At 46.9% G+C, this 23,775-nt stretch overlaps 2 protein-coding genes across 2 annotated transcripts; one reads left to right on the plus strand and one right to left on the minus strand.

Moving 5' to 3' along the window:
- The first annotated feature begins 333 nt into the window (after positions 1–333).
- LOC104040371 (homeobox protein NANOG) lies at positions 334–2,893 on the plus strand. Its single transcript, XM_064441351.1, has 4 exons — positions 334–493; positions 864–1,132; positions 1,885–1,974; positions 2,477–2,893. The coding sequence occupies exons 1-4, from the start codon at positions 334–336 to the stop codon at positions 2,891–2,893; spliced, it is 936 nt and encodes a 311-aa protein (XP_064297421.1).
- Positions 2,894–10,069: 7,176 nt separating this feature from the next.
- Positions 10,070–15,887, minus strand: LOC104040695 (homeobox protein NANOG). Its single transcript, XM_009500959.1, has 4 exons — positions 15,707–15,887; positions 12,230–12,504; positions 10,835–10,924; positions 10,070–10,432 (listed from the first exon to the last, which is right to left on the minus strand). The coding sequence occupies exons 1-4, from the start codon at positions 15,885–15,887 to the stop codon at positions 10,070–10,072; spliced, it is 909 nt and encodes a 302-aa protein (XP_009499254.1).
- Positions 15,888–23,775: the final 7,888 nt, after the last annotated feature.

The raw sequence follows: 23,775 nt of genomic DNA on the forward strand, positions 1-23,775 counted from the left end.
TGAGGGGGAAGCAAGGCTTTTCCTCCCACCCCCCAGCAGGCAGGGGTGTGCTGGCAGCCTGTTCCCCCACCGCCGCACAGGGGAGCCAAGTCGGGAAGCGGGGCCTGGTGTCCCGGCCCTCCCCCACTCCCCGAATACCCCCAAAGCCCCTCCCTTCCAATCAACTGACTTTTAACATGACAATGGCCATGACAATCCCTTCTAGCCAAGGCCAGGCTGGGGAGGACATAAAGCATCCCCCACCTCCGCCTAATGGGGTACCTGCCCGCGGGCTGCCTGCACTCTCCACTGCCAGCTCGCCTCCCGCTCGGGGCTGGGGGTCCCGGCCTGGCCATGAGTGCCCACCTGGCCTACCTGCCCTACAGCGGCGCGGTCAGGTGTGGGGACTATTGCTGGCTCTCCCCAGGGAGTATGGACAGCGTGCCTGCCGAGGAGGCTCCGGCGGCGGACTCACTCCCCTTCTCCGCGGCGGCCAAGACGCCCAGCCACCCAGGTACGCGCCCCGGCCCGGCCGACCCCGGGGGGCTGGTCGTGTCACTCGCGTCCCTCCTGTCCCGGGGGCGGGGGGCGATGCCGGTGCCGTCCCGGCGAGGAAGATAGAGCTCCGCCGGCTGCCCCGCAGTAAAGCAGCGGCCCTGGCGCCCGGGCGGGGTGAGGGTGCGAGCAGAGAGGGGCCTCGGTTCCGCTCCCTCGAGCCGAGGGTGCCTGTGCCGGCTTCTCCGCACCGCGTTTCCTGCGGCTGCGGAGCCCCTGCAAAGTCCCCAGGGCACCCGCAATCTTAAATTCTCCCAAGAATATGAGCTTCGAAGTCTTTGAGTCTTCTCCCCCTGACCCTGCTCATCCCAGTTCTCTTTTCTCCTCAGATGTCTCTCCGGCTTCCTCCAGCTCTGGGATACTCATCCAGTACGTCCCTGACTCTGCCACTAGCCCCACCGCAGACCGCCCATCTCCCCATCCCTCTTTCCAGAAGGTCAAGGAGGAAGGTGAGGGTGTGGTGAAGAAGGCCAAGAGCCGCACAGCCTTCTCCCAGCAGCAGCTGCAAACCCTACACCAGCGGTTCCAGAGCCAGAAGTACCTCAGCCCCCAGCAGATCCGGGAGCTGGCTGCTGCCCTGGGGCTCACCTACAAGCAGGTGAACATCTTGCTCTGAGCAGCTGAGTTGCATCCCTGGTGTGAAGTGATTTTGTGAGCAGGGGGTTTTGGTGGTTTTTCTTTTTTTTCTTAGACCCCAGAGATGAGTTTCTTTCATAGTCTTGTTTATTCCATTGCTTATATGAGAGAGCAGAGGGTGTGAAAACTTATGACTCAGTTTTCCTCTTATGTTTGGTTCAAGCACTATCCACCCACTCTGTGCAGGTGTTTGAAAGTGCATACAGAGCAGGGCTATGCAGAGTCAGGTTACTGTTCTGTGCAGGCATGTGTTGTCTCCAAACATGAAGTCAGATACTTGTACTGCTATGCAAGTTGCCCTTCTTAGTCTGAGTGGCACCTGGGTCTCTCCGTAGAGAGAGGGTATCCTTGCCCCACCAGCTGCTCTGTCTGACTGAAGGAATGACTCCTCAGTCAGCACTGATCTTGGCACAGCTCCTGCTTGTACAAACTGCATTGCTGCAGTTGTCTTGGCCTGTGTTTCAGGTGGGGTTTTTTGGTGTCATGAAAGACCACATGGTGATCTGAGAAGTAAGAGAGTTTGTTTTCAAGTCTCAGCTCTATGATTCTACACCTACCTAGGTCTGCTGCATATTGTTAGCTGCTGAAATTATGTACAGTATTAGAAACCAAGCAGAAACTGGATTGTAGTAGAAAGCAAAACATCTTTAGGATGTGTAGTAAGCTTTGAGAATGAATTTCTAATGTGTTATGTCCTTTCCCCATCACTTCTAGGTGAAAACATGGTTTCAGAATCAACGGATGAAATTTAAACGTTGCCAAAAGGAGAGCCAGTGGGTGGAAAAAGGGGTGTATCTACCACAGGTGAGACAATTCTCCCTTCCCCCCATCACCACCAGTTACTGTCCCTCCAGTCTGTGGGGAGAAGTCCATTATGTCCAGACTACTAACCAGAACGATGCACAGGACTCCATATTACCAAGCCAGTTGTATTTCTCATAATTGGACTTACAGTGACATCTATTTTAAGCTGCCCCTGGCACTGAAAGAGCTTTGTTTCCAGTTCACTAATCTCCCAGTTGAGACTAGACAGAAAACAAAACAGCCAAAGAGGACCAGCAAGGCTACTCATGCTGGTTTTCTCTCCAGCATGGTGTTTCCAGACCTGTTGAGTTGGAGACTTAATATCTTGTCATATCTATTAAAGTTAGGATTAGTCTATAGTGAGGACCACAAGTATGAAAAAGACACTGTTGTTTGGCTTGTAGGAGGGGCAGGGGAGAAAGGAGGACCTGTCCAAAAGAATGGGTACAGTCAGAATGTGTTGTGCCCTGCATTACTGAACAGCCTTCTCTGTCTTTCCTAGAATGGGTTTCATCAGGCTGCGTACCTGGATATAACGCCTACATTTCACCAGGGCTTCCCTGTCAGTGCCAACATAAACCTTCAATCCATGACCAAAGTGCACCAGCCTTACAGCAGTGGCCAGACTTATGGGAATGGGCAGAATCTGTACTCATTCATGGTTGTGGAGGATGAGGGCCTCTTTGGAAAAGGTGGGACAAGCTGTAATACTCAGCAAGCCATGGGTTTCTTAAGCCAGCAGATGAACTTCTATCACAACTACCCTGCCAATATGGAATACGTCAGCCTGGAGCCAGAAGACACCAACAGCTTCCAGACCACCTCTGACAGTGTGACACCATTCTCAAGCTCTCCTGTACGGCATCAGTACCAGGCCCCTTGGCTTCCCCTGGGGACCCAGAGTGGTTATGAGCCTTAGGTCTAAGTATTTTTTCTCCCTTCTCCTGTTTTCTCTCGTGGGGTTTCTAGGATCTAGGCTTGGGATCCACCTGCTATTCCTTTCTCTTGCCCCTCCTCACTTACTCCTGTTTTAACCATTGGTGGGGCTCAGCACCCTGCTGCCTTGGGCTAGCTTTCTATGTAAAGACACCTGTTTGTTCATAGTTAACCCTTGGCAAGGGTGTTTTGTATGTGGACAGATGAAACTTCATTCATGGAGGGGAATATGCAATGCCACAGCCAGGAGCAGCAGAATTGGTAATGGTCTGTGTTTGTCCAAGTCTCACCTTTGCTGCCTCTTTAGTAGGTGATCTCTGATCCTTGCCCTGTGTGACTTGCAGCAGAGCTTTGCTGGAAAAGAAAGCCCTGTACTTCAGCATATTTCTGCTGGAAATACCCTGTTGTAGCCCAGAATCTTTCCTGTTGTCTTGCCTATCTCTGTTGCTACCTCAGTCAGCTAACTGCTAATAGGTTCATCATCTGCATTGTCTACTCCCCCACTAAAAAGCTACATTAGATCATCTGATTTCAGATTACTTGATCTAGTTACTCTCAGCAACTCCTTCTGGAGAGGTCAGCACCTGCCCACCCCTTGCCTGCTGCCCTCCTGTGTACACAGGGCAGTGGAGAGGAAGGGATAAGCAGAGGAGAGAAAGTGGGGTAGAGTATTAGCCATATCTCACATAGCAGCTTTGGAAACTGATGTTTCTAAATTACTTTTGCCTGTCAGCTCATTCAGGATGGTGTCTGTGGGACTCTCCCCACCCAGTTTAGATCTTGCCTTTCTGCATCTCTCTGCTGAGAGGCTGTTGACTTGTCCCAAGCTTGTGAATTGTAGCAGAGGGTAGCCCAAAGTGCCATTGTTGGAAGTGTGAGGAGTGCTGTGCATAATCATCTTTGAAATGGTGAGAACAGTGCTTACCTGTATGTGATGGTCCCCTAGCACTTCACAAACACAGCACTGCTACAGTGCAGCTTTCTCTGGGGTAGAGGTGAGCAGCTTGGTAAAGGATTTTGTTGTTTTAAAGGTCAAGTTTAATGTCGCTTATCCTGGAATGTGGATGTTGGGACAAGGAATCCTGTTGGGTCCCAGTGGAGTTGTCATCCAGGGGGCCAGAGCAGGATGGTTCCCCACTCTTGTCTAGTCCCAGTTTTAAGAGTGTAAGCTGGTAGGGTTTATGTCACTTCCTCAGGGCTTAGTTGGATCTTTTCTGTATTATTCTGCTGAAAAGGGCACTGGCTGCCTCATCTGACATAAGTATCCAAGCTCTGGGGGAGGCAAGAAGTTTAGAGAAACCTAGTTAGACAAAATGAGGAAAATGCCAATTAACATTTTCAGTTTCTTTTTTTAAAATAACTGAATCATCCTGTCCAGTATGGAGAAACTGGAAATCAGCTCCAACCTATGTGAAACTGAATTTTTTTACAGGATGTGGAATTGCAGACTCCAGTCTGCCACTGCCCAAGAATACAAAATGGCATGAGCTTGCAAGAGTAAATGGGATTGTAAAAGCATACCTATTTCTGTGGTAGAGTTGGGGGGTTTTTTTGTGGTTGGTGCACAATTTTTACTACAACCCTGTCTTCAAATGTCTGCACGCGGGTTGTATGTTGTAGTTAAACTTTCACTGCAAAGGAGGCAAATATTTGTTATTGTTCCAGATAACTTTTCTTAAAGTTTATTTTCTTGCAGCGATCTCAAGCATGTTTCAGGTTATGTGCATGTTGTCTTTTCTTACTTTGTTCCTGCTTAATGTTCTTACAAACTTGTTTGAATTGAAAATAAATTACTCTGTTTTAATGTTGAAACAGTGTTGCTAGCTTGCATTGGAACCATTCTGTGCCATGAGCATGGTTATTCTGCACAGATTAGGCCAGCAGTACTGAGGAAATGCAAAAAAAAAAAAGTCATCCTACTGTGTTTCTCCCAGAAGTAGGATCAAGCATCTGTTTAAAAGGAGCAGCCTTGTTTTAAACATGCGGGTGTATTGCCTAGTGCAAGGTAGGCTCCAGGGGTAGGCAACTGGACTGCTAGCTGCTGGCTTGCAGTAATGTGCAGCCCCATAACATGCTTGTATTAGTCCTTAAGCTGCAATGATTCAAAATAACTGTATGAGGGTAGGAGCAAAAGAAAGCGTCTTTTGAGATTGTGTGGCCACCTGCTGCTGCTCCAGAATGTCACAGTTAAAGGTCTGGAAGTCCTGCGTCATTGAGGCTTGCAGCTCTCTTGGTTCTTGTGTTAACCTCAAATGGTAGCAGAAGTTTGTGTGTAAGTAACTGTCAGTGCTGGAGGCAATATTAAAAAACTTATTTCTTTCCTTCCTTTGCCCCAAGACTGCATTTACCTCCTCTGGTAAATGCAGCTGGGAGAAACATTTAAAAGGTACCGAAGTATGCGAGACGCACATTGGGGCTGAAGCAATGCATCAGCAGTCACCAATTCAGAGACTCAATGAACCTCTTTCTGCTCAGTAAGCTTTGGTTCATCAAAGCCTTGCTTTCCATATATAACTCTTAGTTTGAACACCTGTGCAACCTGCATGCATCCAAGGACTGCATGTGCTGAAGGACAGCAGCTGTCATGGAACAAAGCAGCTCTCTGTATTCAAAGGCTGATGCTACCGCTGGGTCGGCAGAACCAAGCTCCTCTTAATTTTTTGCTAGTTTAAACTATGGTTATTATCTGTTTGGGTTTAATCCCATGTTCCTTAAACTACAGTATACCACAAAAGCCCTTCATCTGTGTGAAAGGGATAGTTCAACAGGTACTCCTAAACTGGCAGCTGACTGCTCAGGCTCAAACTGCTACAGGTCTGCTTTCCTTTTGCAATACTGTAATGCTCTGCTTCTTAGGGTGAGGTGGAATATGTGCAGGAAGGAGAGGGAGTGGAGGTTTGAGCCTGTAGAGGAGGAGTTGTCCATGTGTGCGTTGCCAGCTTCTAGTAGAAAAACATAAGTCTGGCCTGTAAGAGGGGAAATGCTAGGTTCACACAGTTTCCTATATTACAAAATAGAGATAATTTCTCATCCTGACTTGAGTCTCATGTCCCAGCAAGAGTTTGGATGAATTCTGGGTAATGCTGTAGTTAGTAGTGTTGATTTCAACAATTCCCTTGAATAAACAAAGCTGAACCATATACATATAAAATTCATAGATACCGAAGCCTTGCTTTTCGGCTTTAAAATTATCAGCTTCCAGGTTTTTGGATTTTGGGGTTTGTTTGTTAGTAGGCTTTGGTATGGGTTTTTTTGGGGTGGTGTTTGATTTTTGGTGGTGGTTTTTTTTTTTGATGCAAGCTAAATATACACAAGGTGACAAGGTGTACAGGTCTTTACAGAATGATTGTGGAGGATGTTTGCTACAGATTACCTGTGTTGCTTGGGCGTGTTTCCCTTTCGTGTTTCTGCCAGAAGGATAAGTAGGTAGCCAGAGCTCTGCTGGCAGATGTCTTCCTGCAGAAACAGATATTGTTGCTAAAATAGCCCTGGCACTGAGATGACTTGCTCTGCATGCTGTGGTTTGCATTACTGCATTTACCGTGGGATCATTCTGCAGAAATGGAGTGTTCCTTCATGGGTGTTGTTATTCCCCTGGTTGCTCAGACTGAGTTGCACACAGGTTTGGCAGGCACACATATCTGCAGAGCTGGAGGGAACATACAGAGTGGCTGTTGTTGGAATTTTGGCACATTCACTGGAAAGGACTGCTAGTAGGTCAGGAAGGGTTTCTAGAAGCTATGGAATGAAGTACAACTCTGCCTTTCCACAGTACTGGAGATCTCCTCTGTTACCCTGACAAGCCTGAGTCACCTCATTATGTGAACACCTGCCCAGGTAATTGCAGTGCTACTACCAAAACAACAGAGCTGCAACTAATCCTTCCAGACTCACACTTCCAAAGGAGTTTATATTGGTTCCTCAGAGGAAGTGAGTGGATGTCAGCAAAAGCCATTTCTGTTGGCATACATCACATCTGTTAGGACTGCTGTTTCTTGTGATGGTGCTGTGTAACAGTGATTTCTCCATACTGCAAACATGGTGTGCCTTGCCAGTAAATCTTTTTTGAATCAAGCTGTAAGCTTATATGGAGGTTTTTATGTGTATTATAGTTTGTGAGAATACACTGCACTTTCACAGTGTCTCTGCAGTGTCAGCCCTCCAGCTTGCCAATGCTGGAGAGCAATGTAGCTCCAGTGGTGCAAAGAATCCCACCTGAACAGAAGAAATTATGTCTAGTACAGACTACATAGGCTAGGGTTCATTCTCTAATTTACTGGGTTCCAGCCTTTACTGTCCTATAGGCAAAATACCAAGCAAGTAAATGGTGCAAGCAACCTCATTCCTTGCTCTCTGTGTCAACGTGGCCTGCAGCAATATTTTACAAGCTACACATTTCTTCTGAGTGGCCCACAAGCAAGGGCTTACAGCCCCAGTTGTGTTTCTGTTGCAGGTAAAAGGCATGATCTTTGCTTTAATAGGCTTTTGCCTACAGGCATATGTAACCATTATATTTAGTTGTCTTAACTACACTGTATGACTCAAATGCTGAGCTAACAGGGTTTCAGAAATTTTCAGTAAAGCATTTCCACACATTGCTTGCTTGGCTCATCATTAGTGGCCAGCAGCATCTTGGCTGATACTGAACAGTTAAGAGGCATGAAGGAGCCAAAAATCATGGCACTGGTCTTAGATAACAACAACAAAAAATTTTTTTCCTTTCCTGTTGAGGGCTGTCCAAAGTTTTGAAGAGCACCCTCAGGTCATATCTGTGAATGTCTCTCATAACCAGGCTAGAATTAATTTCTGATATGTAATGGAAGTCCATCTGCTCACAGACAGGGTGTGTCCCTAGCAGCTGGGCTATGTCTGGATCGTGAAATCTTTTACAAATTACAACACTGGGACTGCTGCCTTGGATGAGCCCCAGGATCCATCCAAGTCATTCCTAGATAGTAGGAAAAGAGCAGAAGAGGAAAGCAAGTCCCTGCTGTCCCTCTGTGGCTGACAGTGGCCAAGGGACTGCCTGCATCAGGAGCTGCATTCCTGCTGTTATTACACAGAGCATTGGGAATGCAGCTCCTGATACAGCAGACATCAATGAACTCCCTTCCTGGAAGTTGCCTATTTGAATTGCTGCAGGCTTTTTGTCTCCAGAACCACCTGTGGCAATAAGCTCTGTCTTTGAATAATGGCCTTTGAAAAATTTTATGGGTCTTTTGAGGAAACTGAAAGATATGGTAGTGTTTGGTAACACAGCTTTGCTGAAGGTCAATAATAGGGAGATCAGAACTGCTGCTCTTATAGTCAGCATCCTTCTGCAAGCCAGTCCCAGAGACTTCACACCAAGATCCTGTCTGTCCTAAAGCCTCTCTAGAGAACTATTAGTGAGGAGCAGTCACAAGTTCAACATTTGCACCTACAGCAGCCTTTGATGGGGTGGCATAGAAAGGATCCAGATGATATTCAGGTTAGTAGCAGCAGCACTGTTGGCTCCAAAGGAGCTGAAAAAACTCCTCTCACTCATGTGAGAGCCCTGATAATTGTTGCTATTATAGTCCACCTTCAGATGTCCACCCAGCACCTTTCAGTTAAGCTAACTTGATTGATCCCCACCCCTCTCATTGTTCAGTGGTTGCAAGAACATGTCTTTCCCAAGCTTAGGCACTTGCTGGGCGTAGGAGACATGCACGTTTGAGCTACGCTTTAAAATGGATCTCCAAAATGGTATGACTTGGAAATTTCTCCTCCAAAAGGCCCTATTTCCCCCCATATCATGCTGGTCATACAGTTTAAAGTGCAGTTCTGTAAACAGGGAAGCTGAACAACAAAAGGGACAAAGAGTGGCTTCATGAGGGAGTTGGGGTGGGAATAAACAGCTGCAAGGCCCAGGGACATAAACCATCTTTACCAATAGAAGACCACGCCTCTTATTACAGCAGTTGCAGGCACCAATTGCCTTCATTTTATGCTTATTTTTTTAACCATGACAGATATTTATTTGCATTATGATAAAGTCATTGTGATTGTCAAAGAGTGATAGAAAGCCTGTGACTCAGGGAACTGGGGCTCTGTTATTAAATATACTTTGATACACACATCTGTTTTTAGGTACCTAGGCACTTAATACTATATAAGTTTAGAAATGAGGGTTTGTCTATGTTTTAGTCAGTCCCAGTATTAAATATTGCTGGGTAGGGGAAATTCTTAAGGTAGGTAGTAGTTACTCACCTCATCTTTGACTCTAGGTATCTGGCATTGCCAAAAGTCATGAAGCCGATCCACTAATAACACAGAAAAATCTCTGTTTATAGTTTCAGAGTCAAATCAGTAATAACAATGGCATATGGTTGCTATGGCTATTTGTGCTCCATCTGGATTTCATTTTACAATGCTCTATTACAGTGGAAGAAAAAAAACCCATAAAAATATGTAATCCACCTTAAAAAATATTTTATTATTTGCCAAATTGAATGCACTGTTTGGTTTTCTTCAGGGGAGGCACAGAAAGATACAGACCAGAACAAATAAACAAAATTTATCACTTTGATGCTTATAAGATCATCTTACCAGCCTTTCTGCAAGCTACAAGTCACATGTCGCTTCACTAGACCCTTCATCAATTCTGTACCTTGTGGCTGACCTACAGAACTGGTGATCTAGCCATCAGATGGATGCCTGGCCTGTGACAATAACTCCTTCAACTTCAGTGAAAGGTATGTTACCAGCACCTCTCCATACAGCCCATGGCTTCATGGGTTAGTTATAGACAACTGTACAGTGATACGTATAAATGAGATTCCCAAAGGAATCTGTGCCTCCTCTGAGAAAAGTTAGAATAATTTAGAAGATTCAGCGGATAATCTAGGTAGCCAGGTCTTGGGTCTTGCTATAAGGAAACAGAGTTGTCTATGTGAATAAAGAAGGGGGTGCGTGTGTGCATGTGTAAGGGCATACAGATGGAGGGCTGTATGGATGTATATGGGCAAACAGGCATGTTTGTGTGTCTGTGCATGCTTGCAGGCACATATTTGGTTGCCAAAACAGGTTCCGCTACATGATGCCAATGCCCCTGATTTAAAGAGCACATGAACAACAAAGGGAGAGATAAGAATGAGATTTGATTCCCAGGTGCCCAAGTACCCCACATCCACAGTGCTTAGGAATGATAGAGATGGTGGCCAGCAGTGGCTGGGAAAGGAGCCCCCATGGTAGCCGAGTGGTGAAAGTTACAGCTGTCACCTGTCTTTGTGCCTGGGTATTCCACACTGCCAGGACAGCTGTGGTAAAAGTCTACTTTGTGCTGGGCAATGAAGCCTACTGTCTGCTGGACGCTGCAGGTGCCCCCACCTTTTCCAAAAACTCCTCCATCCTCTCCGGTCATGATTGTGTAAGCATTCTGCCCTGCTCCATAATGCTGATGGGGGGGAGGCATGGTTTGTATGTTACTGGCTGCAGTGATCGGGTAGCCCTGGTGGAATTTGGGGTGCACATCCAGGTAGGTACTTGGCTGGAAGCCACTCTGAAAGGGAAAGACAGTGAGTCAGAACAAATAGTTTCTCAACTGGTGTCTGCAGCCTGACTCATACTGAGGCTCTGTCCCTTCACATTTCATGTTGTCTCTTGATCAACAGCAATGGCATGGGAGGGCAAGACGAACCATATCCATCCCCATAGCTCAAGGGTGGATACACAGTCAAATATATGAGGAAAACAGCTTTTGTCTGGAAACGTTTCAGTGACGTAGTCAGCCCATTGCTAGGCTACCTACAGAACACAGAGAGTCATGCCTCTGCGCTGAACAAACCAGAAGGCAGGGCACACTGATACTTCTACACTTAACTTGCCCCTGTGGAGGAAATATATCACAGGACTTATCTGCCCAGATAGAAGGGCCATGCTGAGCCATTTGCTATGTTCTTACTTGTGTGAGGCACTGAGCCCGTTCAGTCCACAGGCTATGCTTCTGGCACCTTTTCAGCTTCATCCTCCGGTTCTGGAACCAAGTCTTCACCTGGGTGGGGAAGGGAGAGCAGAGAAAACATAAGCAAAGGAGAGGGAAGAGCAAATGTTATCAGATTCACAAGCAGCAAAGAGTGACCAGATGGCATAGATATATGGGCAGCAGCAGATAAAGTCCTTTGAGAGCTCCCTGGAGTTGTTGCCAAGGAGAGATGTCTGTCTAGCAGCCTCAGCAGGTGGCTAGTGCATCTGCATGGTGGGGGGAGGGAGCAGCATTATGTCCACGGGACAGCCATAGCTGTGACAAATTGATTCATTTCAATCATGGAGATGAATGCATGGTGAAAATTAGACCCATCCAGGTCTCTACAAGCCCCCTGCAGTACAGGCAAACTTCTAAGACACTGTTTCTGCATGCTTGTGAGTGGAGAAGTGAGAGGCTTGCTCCTGGTACCCAGCAGTTCCCAAATTCAAAGCTCCTTGCTGAGGTGAATTCCAGAGCCATTTCCCCCCAGGGCTGTGTCTGCTCTCTGCAAGCAGCCTTTGCCGGGATGTGGATTGAAGGAAAGAGCAGATTGTACCACTGGTCTTGTTCCTCACAGAACCAGTTCTATATGTGTACGTATATCTATAACTTTTTAAGTCCCAGGGCATCCCAGGGGCATCCAGATGATCATGCCCAGCTCTGAGATCCAAATTCCAGGCAGATTTTGGATTTATAACTGTTAAGTACTTGTGCCCCATTGCCCAGCCTGCTCTGCTTTAGGAAGGCATGATTTGAGCCAGTACCAGTTTACTACACACAAACTACCTGGACATCAGCAGAGACCCTGAAGGTCTGCAATGTATGAACCTAGCAGTACCCACATGGAGAGGGTAGTGGATGTAAAGCAGCCAGGCAGTGCTGAGTGTGGGACATTATTGGATGTTGGACAAGATCAGCCCTGGGTAACATTAGCCATAGCTTTTAGCATATTGCAGCCCTGGGTTCCAGAGACCTGACGCATGCCAGGGTTTCTGTGAAGTTCACCAGTGCATGGAAAAACTCTGAAGTACTGTCAAGCCCAGGGTGGAGGCAAACAACATATTCATCACTATGTTTGCAATTATACTACGAGTGTTGGCAACAGCACCCTCAACTGACTCCTCAGTGGGGAGGCCCCAGTGAGATGCTACTGACTGCTGTTCCCCAGAAGTCCTTCTGATCTCTGGGCATGAATAGGCAGGGGAGCAACCGTTAGCTGGCACCTTTGCCTCTACTCTCTGCTAGGGACTTATTTTTCCATCCTGTCACTGCCTTATGTGACCATTGAGCCACTATGTGACAGATATACCATGGGTAAAAGTCTCTGTTCACCTGCTTGTAGGTGAGCCCCAGGGCAGCAGCCAGCTCCCGGATCTGCTGGGGGCTGAGGTACTTCTGGCTCTGGAACCGCTGGTGCAGGGTTTGCAGCTGCTCCTTGGAGAAAGCCGTGCGGCTCTTGGCCTTCCTCACCCCCTCCATGCCATCTTCTCTGCCCTTCTGAGACTTAGCTGTAGGTGGTGGGGACGAGGATGCTGAATGTGGACTGGTGGCTGAATCTGGTGTGAATTGGCTGAAATTCCCAGAACTGGACGAAGCTGGGGATACTTCTAGAAATAAAAAGACAATGGGAAAACGTATACAAGACACAATGGACAGCTGTATGTGTATAAGCATGATCTCTGCCAGCTGTAGAGCTCCTTGCCTACCAGACAGCAGCTTTCTTGAAGCAAAGGCTTGTGTCACCCTCCTTCCTTCATGGATCCGTGAGCACAGACAAACCCACTGACAGCAAGCAGCTTCCCAGCTCAGCTCTCTGGGGTACCTGTGGTTCTCTTTTGCCAGGCAGAAAACTCAGGGCAGGGGGTAGAGAATGGTGCACATTAGCTTACAGTGTTACTATCCTCCTCCAAAAGTCCCCAGCAATATTTTGGTCTTAGTGTGGTGTAAAGAGGCCTGGTCATGACTGCAAGCATAGCTTTGGGTTGGTGTCTGGGCTCACTGAAACTGTCTCCCAGCAATCTCAGCGCACTTGACAGACAGTGGCAAAGCAGCCTCCAACCAGGGTGTATGGTGGGGCAGAGCAGCCGGTGCTCACAATGATGGAGTGGCAGGTAAAGAGCATCAGTCAGGCCTTGGATATTGGCTTAATCCTGTTTACCTGTGGCTCCCACCACAGAGCACCCCACTGCTGGAAACACATGTATAGATGGAGGGACATATTCGGCTGAGGGGGGCTTCTGGTGAAAGAGAATGAAGGAGAGAAATTTGACATGGAAGTGTGGAGGAAGAGAGGAAAGATGGATGTGTGGGAGAGGTGAGAAGAGCCAGTAATCTTGTACCAGGGTCGTAGGGGACAAAATTCAAGAGTGCACAGGAAGGTGTCCAAGCCCCTTTTCATTTGTTCTGGTACATGTCTTAAGGGATAAGGGATCTCTGTTGAGGGCAAAGTTGAGATAAAGATCTAAAGGAAAAACTTCCTAAACAGTCTGGGCTACTAGTCCAGACAAAAGGTGCCAAGATGCACAGTCATTCAGGCAGCCTGAATAGGAAAATGCTAACAAGAGAGATTACCCCAGCACCTTTCTGTGAGGTGCCTGGTTGCTGGGGTCTGTGAGAGGCTGAGACCTTCTCAAGCCAGCCCTGACTGAAGGGCTACAATGTGAGTCTCCTCCCCTTCCCCATAACTGCAGTGATAAATTTGTCCATCCCTCCTTCCTCCAGCCACTCCTCTGCAAACCTTTCTGCATGGTCCATCCCCTCTCCTCCTACTGACATTTCAGGAGAGAGGGGGTGCAGCGAATGCTGCAGTGCCATTTTCAGTACACAGCTGCTCACTACTGAGCCAAACCAGTAGCTCCTAATCTCCTTCCTAGTGACCCTGAGAGCTGTGACTGAAGCCCACTGAGACCTCTTCTTCAACCCCCCCGAATGCATGTCCAATGCAAAGTACAGAGACCCCCTGAGGAATGGGCTCCCTGTCCACCCTACCAAAGCCTTCCTTCTTCTATCCTAAGCTGAGAAGCTACTAAGCAATCACTCAAAAGCCTTGCAGTGCTGCTGGGCCTCAGAAAAGTGGCCATGTCTGTGGTATCTTTTCCCTTGTTACCCTCCTGACAGAGGCACACCTGTCTTTGTGGTGCCTGCCACGCCAGGATTGCCTGCTTTTGTAGGCCTACTCTTAGCTATTTCCTATCCTTAGGAGATTATAACCATCCAGAGCACAGGATATGTGAAGAGGCAGGTGTATAGTGGAGCATATTTCTGTTGCTGGGGAGCAGGGCAATGAGGATTACAAAGGGATTCTGCCTACAAGGCAGAAAGGGGCTTTCAATAGAAGAGGTGCAAGGGTCTGAGGTGTTATGTGCATAGGGCTAGTCTGCAGAGCCTGAGAGAAAGCTGAACATCTGTGACCTGGATGCACGGGAAGATAAAATTTTGTGTGAGACCACAGGATGCTTGGCTCCTGCAGGCTGTGCAGTAAAAACCTTATAGGTAGGAAGTTAGTATGCTGAGAATGTGGGCTTGGAAAACAGGCAGGTATTCTGCTAGAAGGAACCACAGCAAGACACCATAGAGCTAAAGCTCCCACACGTTCCCACTCAGCCTGTCATCCCAAACCCCCATGTAATTTACCACCTGCAGCTCAAGCTCAAGACAAAGGCGCGCCCTCTCCCATGAGAAGAGAGTGAAGGAAAGAGGAAGCAAGAAACACAAACAGCAGTGCAACAGACATAAACACAAAAATCTGACAGACCCACTCCCACAAGCCCTTGAAGTCTGTAGGCCTTTGCTTCCGTGATGGGTCTCTGTAGAAAGAAACACCAGAGGAGAGTGTTTGAAGACAGGTTTTAAGTCTATATACCAGGCCCGTTGGGGGCATGAATGAGTCAAGCTGCCTGCTGCCTTTGTGGAGCAGGAAGCATGCAGAGAACCTAAGCCTTTCTCCAAACTGCATGGCAAGTAACCACATACGAAGTAGCTGCTAGCCACTCTGCCGGAGCCTGTAGCTCTCTATAGCATCTGACAGCTTGAAACCGGCGCTCCAAAAGCTCACTCTCCTCCCATCCATTCACCTTACAAAAGCATTACCCTGCTGACCATACAGTGGGGTGGGTGAAAAACTGCTTTCATCAGCCACTCACTGGAGTGGGAGAGGAATGGCAGGAACCATAAATGCCACCACGGTGGGCCCTGGGACTGTTTTGCAAAGGGGAAAAGGCAAGACAACAAGGGGATGGAAAGGAGAAGGTGATAGAGAAAAATGGCAAAAAATGGCAAATTAAAACTAAAGTAATAATGCTGCATTTAAAGGGAGCAGATTTCCTGTCAGTAATTCAGAGCATGCCTTGGCTCAAAGTTTCATGAGCACATGAAGGGTGCAAAGATTTGTAAGGGGATAAGGGATGCCATGAGAATAATTACTTTCAGGATTTGTTTCTCTCCATAGCACACATGACAGCATTTGACTAAAAGGAGCCCAAGACATTCTTGCCCTGAGAACCACAAAATTCCATGAGACCGTGTGGCCACACTGCCCTTCAACCTGGAGCACAGACCTGCCAGTGCCTGGACTCTCACAGGCTCTGTTGAGGTTTAAGAAAATGGTTCACAGTCACCAAAGGAAAGGTGGTGTGACTGCCCAAGGTCACCCATCCTCCTTGCCTACCACACTGCACTTTGCCCAGCTCACACATTAGGAAACCAAGGCAGGAAGAGAGAAAAATTTGCTCAAGGTCATTGAGTGAGTGGCTGACCTGGGACCACAGGTATTCTGGGGATCAGCTCTAGGACTTAGCTGAAATGCCTTACCTGCTGTCTGCCTCTTCCCTCCTGTGTCCGGAGACTGACTGGCACTGGTGGCTCCTGCTGGCCCAGCCAAAGTGGGGGCATGTCCTGCCTCCCCTGCTGAGTTCCAGTAAAACTCCAGGTACCCCATGCCAGTCCCGCTGGGGTAAGCCTGGTAAGGGGGCAGAGCCAAGTGTGCACACATGGGGAGCAGGTGAAAGAGTGGCTCCCCTACCTCCGCCTGTGGGGCAGGTCTCACCAGCAAGCTGAAGTAGCCCTAAATTGTAGACAGGTTGTTACCTTTATAGCTGGGTATATCCTGCCTGGGACTGCAATATCCACCATTGTCTGCAGCTTGAGGCTCTTTGTCATGTTAAAGAGGCTGATTGGTGGGGTGGGGACAGAGCGGGGGTGGGGTGTGGGGTGTGGGGAGAAAGCCACACATGGCATCAGAGCTAAAATATGTCCCCTCTGAATTCTTCCCATTCTGCAGGTTTCTCAGTCACACCTGAGCAGGGTTCTGATCCAGAGCCCCAGGAAACCTCCTCCTGCTTCCTTCTTTGGGGTCAGCTCAAATCATCCTGTCACAAAATAATCCTATGAGCACAGGTGTCCTGTAGACAAGAGCTGTTCACTGCACTGGGAGAAAAAAAACCCAACCAATCTCCACCACATGAGAGTGGACAGGACGTAGATCTGGTGCTGACCTGCACAGTACCATGCCAAGCAAACCCAAGCCCTGGCTCCAGGTTATGGGGAGGGTTCTGAGACCTCTGCTTCATGGCTTGTGTCACACTGACACCCCTACAAGACCCACACACACATCCACACACCCTCCTGACCTGGCAGCACTTCCCACACTCACAGATGTCAGAGACGGGGCAAGGGGGACCTGGAGTCTAGAAACTACATTTTTTTGAAACTGAGAAGGAATTTACTTCACACAGGCATTTGAGGGAGCCAGCTGAAAATGTGTCTGGCCCATCTTCCATATGTCTGTGCCAGAGCAAGCTCAGAAACACCGGACAAGTCACATGCAACACCAGATCTCATTTTACAGAGCAGATTCAGAAATCTCAGCTGACCAGTCTACAGAGGGACAATCAGCAGAGACTTTTTCACTCTGAAGGTAGGAAAAGATTTAGTGCAGATAAGGTCCACAGGTAATAGATTTGCTCCCCCATGGCCTTTCAAAGACACATTTCATTTGCATAGTCTTGGCTATGGCTTTTTCCAGGCTGTCCCAAACTGTCTGGAATAAAGAAGGTGAAGGGTTTCCTTTAAGGTAAGAGTAAGTGTTTCCTTTAAGGTAGGGTTAGCTGATGTTTGCTGTCATATGGCCCCCACCCAAGGGGGACAGGGGCCTGCAGAGCTGTTTATTAAATAACTAGAGGTGAGTGAGTGAGGCACAGAATTCAGCTATGGGCCTGCAGTTTGATCTGCTCTATGGGGATCAGTTCCTTCCCCTCAGGAGGTTTTGCTCTGCCTGTGTTTAAGATGATTTTAATAGTTTTATCTTGAGAGCCATTGCTAGTCACCTGCTAATGTCCGTATTTCTCAATGCACAGACTGAAGTCCCAGAGTTAATTCAAATATTTTTTGGTAGAACTAGCCCTGCCTTGGCACCAGGACATGTGCATGTCTCATGTAAGAAGCTCAGAGCTGAGGGTGCAAATCCACAAAAGTATAAAATTATTTAATCTGACTGTCCCTGCATCCCTCTGTGCCTCATTGCTCTACAGGTGCTTGTTGCTGCCTTCTTCGCTGCCTTCTTCCCAAGCATGTGCTAACACCCAGTACCTGCCCAACAGGCCAGAGAGGGGAACCTGTTGCTGTGAGTGTTCAGGTATCATCAGGGAGAAGAAACAGACAAGTGGGGGTGAGCAAGCCCATAGGAAATAGGATTTGGATCAGTATAAAAGGATGTAGAGCACCACTTCCTCCGGCACTTCTGGCACTGCTCTGTGTCCCATGGCAGCTTCCCTGTCTGTAGAGCAGAGGCAACTTGGGAGCATTCTGATAACCCTGCATGGGAAGCCGAAAGGAACTTCAGGACTGGCCTGTGAGTGAATCTGAAAATCAATACAGCTGCTCTTGAGCCACCACGGGCAGACTATTCAACACACTTGCCACATCACAGCATGATTCTGCTGCCTTGGGACCACCTGCTTTCCCATAAGATGCAGACTGGAGGGAACCAATGGCCTGGATGGGTATCTTTAACATGCATTCAGTATTATGTTTTCCATTTGCATGAAACACTTTTCTATGCCTACAAACTGCAGGCACTGACATCCTTCTGCACAAGAAATGACGTTTTAAATACAAAATTAACTTGAAAAACTTAAAGCAAAAAAGGACTTTTGAGAACATCTGCCCTGATAGAATCCCAAGAGCATCCTGTTGCAATTACCCTGCAACAGCCTCTACATGGTGGTTTTGGCTCATGCCTCACTTCTGAATCATGCCATGTTTCAGAGCTGCAGTGCCACAAGAAGTCAGATCACAGCCCCTCATACCTGCCCTCAGTCCCTACCTAATTAAGCAAAGGGAGAGACACCAATGACATGAGCTGTACAGAGCTTGGAACACCACTAGGCAGCTCCAGTCGAGGATAATGACACGTGCTCCTTCCTATTCATGCCTGACAATATGTTGGTGTTCAAGTTCTCATGGCTTTAGATGCAGTTAGAAAATGAAAACAAGGGAGTAGACCTGGAGGATATCAACATATTTACGCTGTTAACACACTGTTTAATCTGAAGACCTGGCAGAAAACATGGCAAAGATCTTGTGCTGGCATTAGTGACAGTGGGTATCTGTGGCTTAACCGTACTTGGGAGTCTGACTGGCTGAGAACTTTGCACTTGATCTCCTTGATTTCAGCTACTTCTGGAGGTGTCTGGGATCTTACTTGCAAAGTGCCCGGAGGCCACAATAAACTAGTATAGTCACCTGCACTACAAAGTCCGGGGAGGAGGGTGGTGCTGCCCCTGGGAGCAGAGCCACCAGCCCAACTGGACCAGTGAGTGGGGCAGCATAGAGACAGTCACCTCCCGGGAAGCGGGAGGGGGACTGAGAGGCAGAGGAGCGGGAGGAACCTCAGGGCCTCACACACACCCCCCACACCCTGTGGTTTCAGAGCAGCACCACCTCTCACCAGGTGGCTTATCTCCCTGGTGCAGCACGTGACACAGCCTGTGGCGCAGGGAGCAGCTCCCTAAAACCAGCACTGCAGCCAGCTGACAGATGTGGTGGGGCATCAAACTGAGCCAGACCCTGGTTGCTTTGGTACTGTATATTTCCAGGCTGGGCCTGGCTACTCACTATTATCCCACAATGATCTCCATGAGAGCCTTCCCAGGCTCATGCTCTTGGCTCAGAGGGCTTTCTAGTATCTTAATCTTTATTTGCTCTTCTGTACCACGAAGCTGAAAGCACGCTCCAATAAAAAGAGGGTAAATTCTTCACAAGCATGTTAGTAACATGATCCTTCATCAACAGCCTTTCTCTGAGATGGCACTGAACTGTGCAACAGTCACAACAAATTAAACAGTAGCTTGTAAATGACCAGGTTTCCTCCATAAAGGTAGGGAGGTAATAAAACCAGGAGAGAAGAGGAAAAGTCCTAACTTTATGTTCCCATGCCTTCCACGATGTGGTTGTAGCTCATGCTGAGTTGTCCAAGATAGCCACAAACTAGTGAACGCAGGTGCTATTGTCAGGGTAACTCCAGTGACATGGAAGGCATGAGAGGCTGCAAAAACAACCTTGGCAACTAGGCTGGGATTGTGGACACCATTCAGGAGATGCAGAGGCAGAGCAGAAGATGGTCAACATGCTCACTGAAATGGTTTCTGTAACTAGCTCCTTTCACTGGCATAGTCCATATGGTTGCAACAACCTGATTTTCTTATAACAATCCCTTCCTAGCTGTGTTTTGCCACTGCCCCAATTTCTTCTACACCTCTTGTAAGTAAACTCAGTAAAATCATCCTTCCAGGCAGCAGCTTTTGTTTGGGGTTTGGTTTTTTTCTTTTTTTGCTTCTGCTTTTCACTGGGGTTTTAGGTAATTACCTTTCAGACCTCTTCATTTGTCAGTTGCTGCTCTTTTCTCCTAAAAGAGGAATAAGACAGGGTCAAATGGGAAAGCTCAAATCTGGAAAAAGACACTGGTCAGACCTGACTCTGAGATGTCTGTGTTCTAGCAAAGTGTCCCATGACAGCTAACATGCAAACAAGGCTTGATGTGTACAGCATGGACATAACAGAGCAAGAACTGAAAGTTAAAGCTGACAACATCCTGACTAGGTTCACATATTCAATCACAGCTTAGCCCTTGTGGTTCATCTCTTCTTGTTGTAGCTCTGCCCAACAGCTTCTTCAGTGAAGTTACAGCTGATGCCACCAAACAGGAGTATTGCTACATCTGCATTCACGTTTAGCTGGCAGAGCTAGCGGCACTTCGGGCTGCAACAGTTTAGAAGTCCTTATTGCTACCACTATACCAGGAAAATACCAAGTTTCTTGGAGGCTCGGTCTGACCACACCCCAGTTAGGAGGTGGAGGTGTACCTCTCCCAAGAGGGACCTGCACTGCAGACTTGCTGCTAGCAGCAGGCGAGCAGCCGGCAACCCTCCTGAGGCTTTCTGGGCAATGCAGTTGCTTTCTGCTACTAGTAATATTGGCAAACAAGCACTCTTTTTCTGTCCAAGTTGACTTTTAAAAAAAATTACGTTTTTCAGTCCTTGAACTTGTTGAATGTGGTTCTGGTTAAGCATTCAAAGATGGTTAATGTAGCTGTTTTAAGAAAAAGACTTTGACGGTCTTGTTTTATAGCATTTCTCCTTTCTCTGAAGCCTTAAGAAAATGCCCTGCTTTGATTGAAGATTTGCAGGAGTTTTGTGATTGACATTGATAGTAATGGCTTAATCTAAAGACATTTTTAAAAGCAAAAAAGTGGAAAAGAAATACAGTTTGAATGACAGGAAGCAACATAGCTAAAACATTCACACATTACAACATTCCCACTCTGGACCACTTTTAACCACTTAGTTCAGTGTGTTAATTCTTTAATTGTATCTTGAACTTGAATTTACTTCTCTTAAAGCACCATATTTTTCTCCAAAGACTTTTCTTTTGTGGTGATTGATCATTTTCTACATTTTTTTCTTTGCTTTGTGTGAGACTTTGCTGTAATCTAGTCAGATCCATGTGTCTGCCTGTTCTCACAACTGCCTTGTCCTCCTTGCAAATACTCTTAATGAGTCTGTACCAGAAAAGGAGGGGGGTTTCCCCCTAACATACACTGTTTTGTTGTACTGAGGACAGCCACTGGAAAGGAAAAATCATAAACATGCTGCTGTTTTTTTGTTGTTGGTTGTTTTTTTTTAATGTGTGTCATGTTGGACTGAAAAATTTCTGAAAGGGGTAAAATAAACTCCTAGTGAAAGAATATAACCAAGTTTCAGCTGGGTAATAAAAAAGAAAAAGGAAAAGGATTCCCTTTCTCTTCTTAGGCTATTCTGGGCCTAAAGATAAAGAGTCAGAGCTGGTACTTTGCTGTACATAGCGGCCATCCAGAACCACAAAAAAGTAAGTTAAGACTTCTCAGGGATGGAAGATATAAGGGGAGCTATGGCAACACCTACCTAAAAAAGACTGAGGGAGGGACTAGAAAGTCTGCAAACCTTAAATAACATTCATCAGTATTTCCTAGCTGCCTTCCATTTTCCCTTCTGTAAATGTAATTTAGGAGTCAACTTCCCATGTTAAGTGGTTTTGGTTCATGAAGGAATGGCGTAGTCTGCAGAGGCTTCTTCTCATAAATTAGTCAGAGTAACAAAAGCCCAACTTATTTTGCTGTGCAAAATTTTTCAGTAAAATCAACAAAAGGTAAAAGTGACATCCAGTGACAGACACACACACATATATATTTAAAGCTTCCCCCCCTCTGTCTCTTAAAATCTGCCCAGTGGGAAAAAATTTAAGGGCTGAGAAAAGCATGAGCTTAGTTTCCAACAAAGCAGTTTAGGACAAGCTGTTGATCGCTGTCATGAGATTTATTTTTCTGCTTGTATATCCTTCCTGAAGTCTTTCACAAAGTGAGGCCCTCCGAGAGAAGTGTAACTTGACCCTGATGCCAAGAGGAAGGTGAAACTGGAAGAAAAGAACTCTGCCAGTGCTGCCAGCGCTCCCACAGTCTCCTGGGCCTCATGTTTAGGATTTTACTTCCCTGATCTGCTAAAAAAATTGTGATGAGGGTAGGGTGAAAAGAAGGCCCTGGACAGTGTCACCACATCTACCACTTCCAACAGCCTCATTCCAACATCTTTTTATATGTAGTGGATGACTCCTCTGTTCTCAACAATCATTCACGAAGCTTTTTCTGTCTACCTTCTGTCTCTTGACTACATGTTTAAAAGGCATCTGTGGTAACCGGCCAAAGCAATGTCTCTTGCTGTATGGCCACAAGCTTGCGGGCACTACGCAAGTACAGCAAATTCTTGGCCAGCGTAATGTTACTGTGTGTTTCCCACTTCCCAGAGCGTCTATCCATACAATGTGTGTGCCACCAGCAGAAAGTGGTGAGAGAGTCCAGCATCAGAAATGGAAGGTGCACTTTCCTCCTTTGGTGGTGTTCCTTTCTCTATCCAATGTGTGTTTTGTCTTTGAAGAAAGAAGTTTGTATATAAATTAACAGCAAGGCCCATCATGACTAACTTCCCTAGAATAATGGATCTGAACTGTTGTTAATGTTTTCTGTGGTATATTTTCTCCCTAAAAAGAAAGGGGATGAGGGATTTTTCTAATACTTTTTTTTTTTTTAGTACTTGAACTGTTTCCCCTTCGCTTTAACAAAAGCTATGAAGATTTTCAATGGTGCCATGACACCAAGCTGTCTGAGGTCTTGAAATCTCAAATCTCATTTAACAATTTCAGAGCACTGAGTGTAATGCAGAGCATTTTAATCAAAAGGTATACATAGAGAAAACACTCTCCTACCACTGGAAACCCCACTTGATCCTACAGAGATGTGGCCCTTGTGTGACCCCCCTACTTGTTCCTAGGCAAATCTTCCAAAGAATTCCCACTTAAGCCCAGTTTGCAGAACTGTCGGTCTCCATGTCCCCTCTTCCAGCTCAGCTGTCAATACCTGGTAACCCATCCCTCTCATCCAGTCCTTTGATACTAGGCTTATGACCAAGATATTTGAGGTAGGCTAGGCTCAAGCTAGGATTTCCATGGTGCTTCCATGGTTTTAACTCATCCTGCTTCATGACCAGCGGATCAGTGCACAGTCATATAGGAATGGTGAAAGGGTCCTCAATATCTTGTGAGCATGTGGCACACAAGTAGAGGATGAGCTGGCAGGGAAATCTGTCCACAGAACATGGCAGGAGGAAGAGGTATCTTGTGGGGCACCTCTGCAGGGTTATAAGATACAGAAAAAGCAACTGATGGATTTTGGCAGGTGGAAGAAAGTTAGAGGTTTCTCAGTTGCATTAAATGCAGACCAAATCTGTCTTAAGGGGCTTATAGGCCCTGGAGCATCTAACCTTGCAGACTCTTTGACATATCTAGGAGTGGGAGAAGAATGCAGTGTGCTCCTTTTCCAGTCACCAGCTCTGGTATCTGGGATTCCAGGAGCCCAAATGTGCCAGGAATTAAGTCTCCCCAGACAAACAGAGATAACATAGCAGAGCTCTGATCAAGGGACTGATATCAAAGGAGCAAATCTCTCAGCCCCGGGGATGAATCATCAGAGCAGTTTATTCCAACCTTTTCTCCTCCTTTCAAGTATCAGGTTCAATTGCAGCAACAGCAGCACAAAAGGCTTCATCATTCTAGGTGCTGCAAAGACGGGGAAAACACAACCAGGAGGAATGGAATTCACAGGTGATACAAGGCTGGGAGGGTGTTGCAAATACCACAGAGAACAAAGAAGTAATGCAAAAGGAACCTACCTTGCTTGGGCAGGGAGGAAGAAGGAAAGATGGAGGCTAGTCATGCACCTGGGGAGAAAGAATATCAAAGGTAAGTAATCAAAAGGAGATGTCTAGAAAGCACAGCCTAGTTATAAAAAAAAAAAC

This window comes from Phalacrocorax carbo, chromosome 1 (genome assembly GCF_963921805.1).
Source record: "Phalacrocorax carbo chromosome 1, bPhaCar2.1, whole genome shotgun sequence".
NCBI lineage: Eukaryota > Metazoa > Chordata > Aves > Suliformes > Phalacrocoracidae > Phalacrocorax > Phalacrocorax carbo.

Coding starts and splice junctions, on each gene's coding strand:
- LOC104040371 (XM_064441351.1), top strand. CDS start 334: ATGAGTGCCCACCTGGCCTACCTGCCCTACAGCGGCGCGGTCAGGTGT. Junction 494..863: donor CAAGACGCCCAGCCACCCAG/GTACGCGCCCCG, acceptor TTTTCTCCTCAG/ATGTCTCTCCGGCTTCCTCC. Junction 1,133..1,884: donor TGGGGCTCACCTACAAGCAG/GTGAACATCTTG, acceptor CATCACTTCTAG/GTGAAAACATGGTTTCAGAA.
- LOC104040695 (XM_009500959.1), bottom strand. CDS start 15,887: ATGTGTGCACACTTGGCTCTGCCCCCTTACCAGGCTTACCCCAGCGGG. Junction 12,505..15,706: donor AGGGAAGAGGCAGACAGCAG/GTAAGGCATTTC, acceptor TTTTATTTCTAG/AAGTATCCCCAGCTTCGTCC. Junction 10,433..10,834: donor GGGCTCAGTGCCTCACACAA/GTAAGAACATAG, acceptor TTTCCCTTTCAG/AGTGGCTTCCAGCCAAGTAC.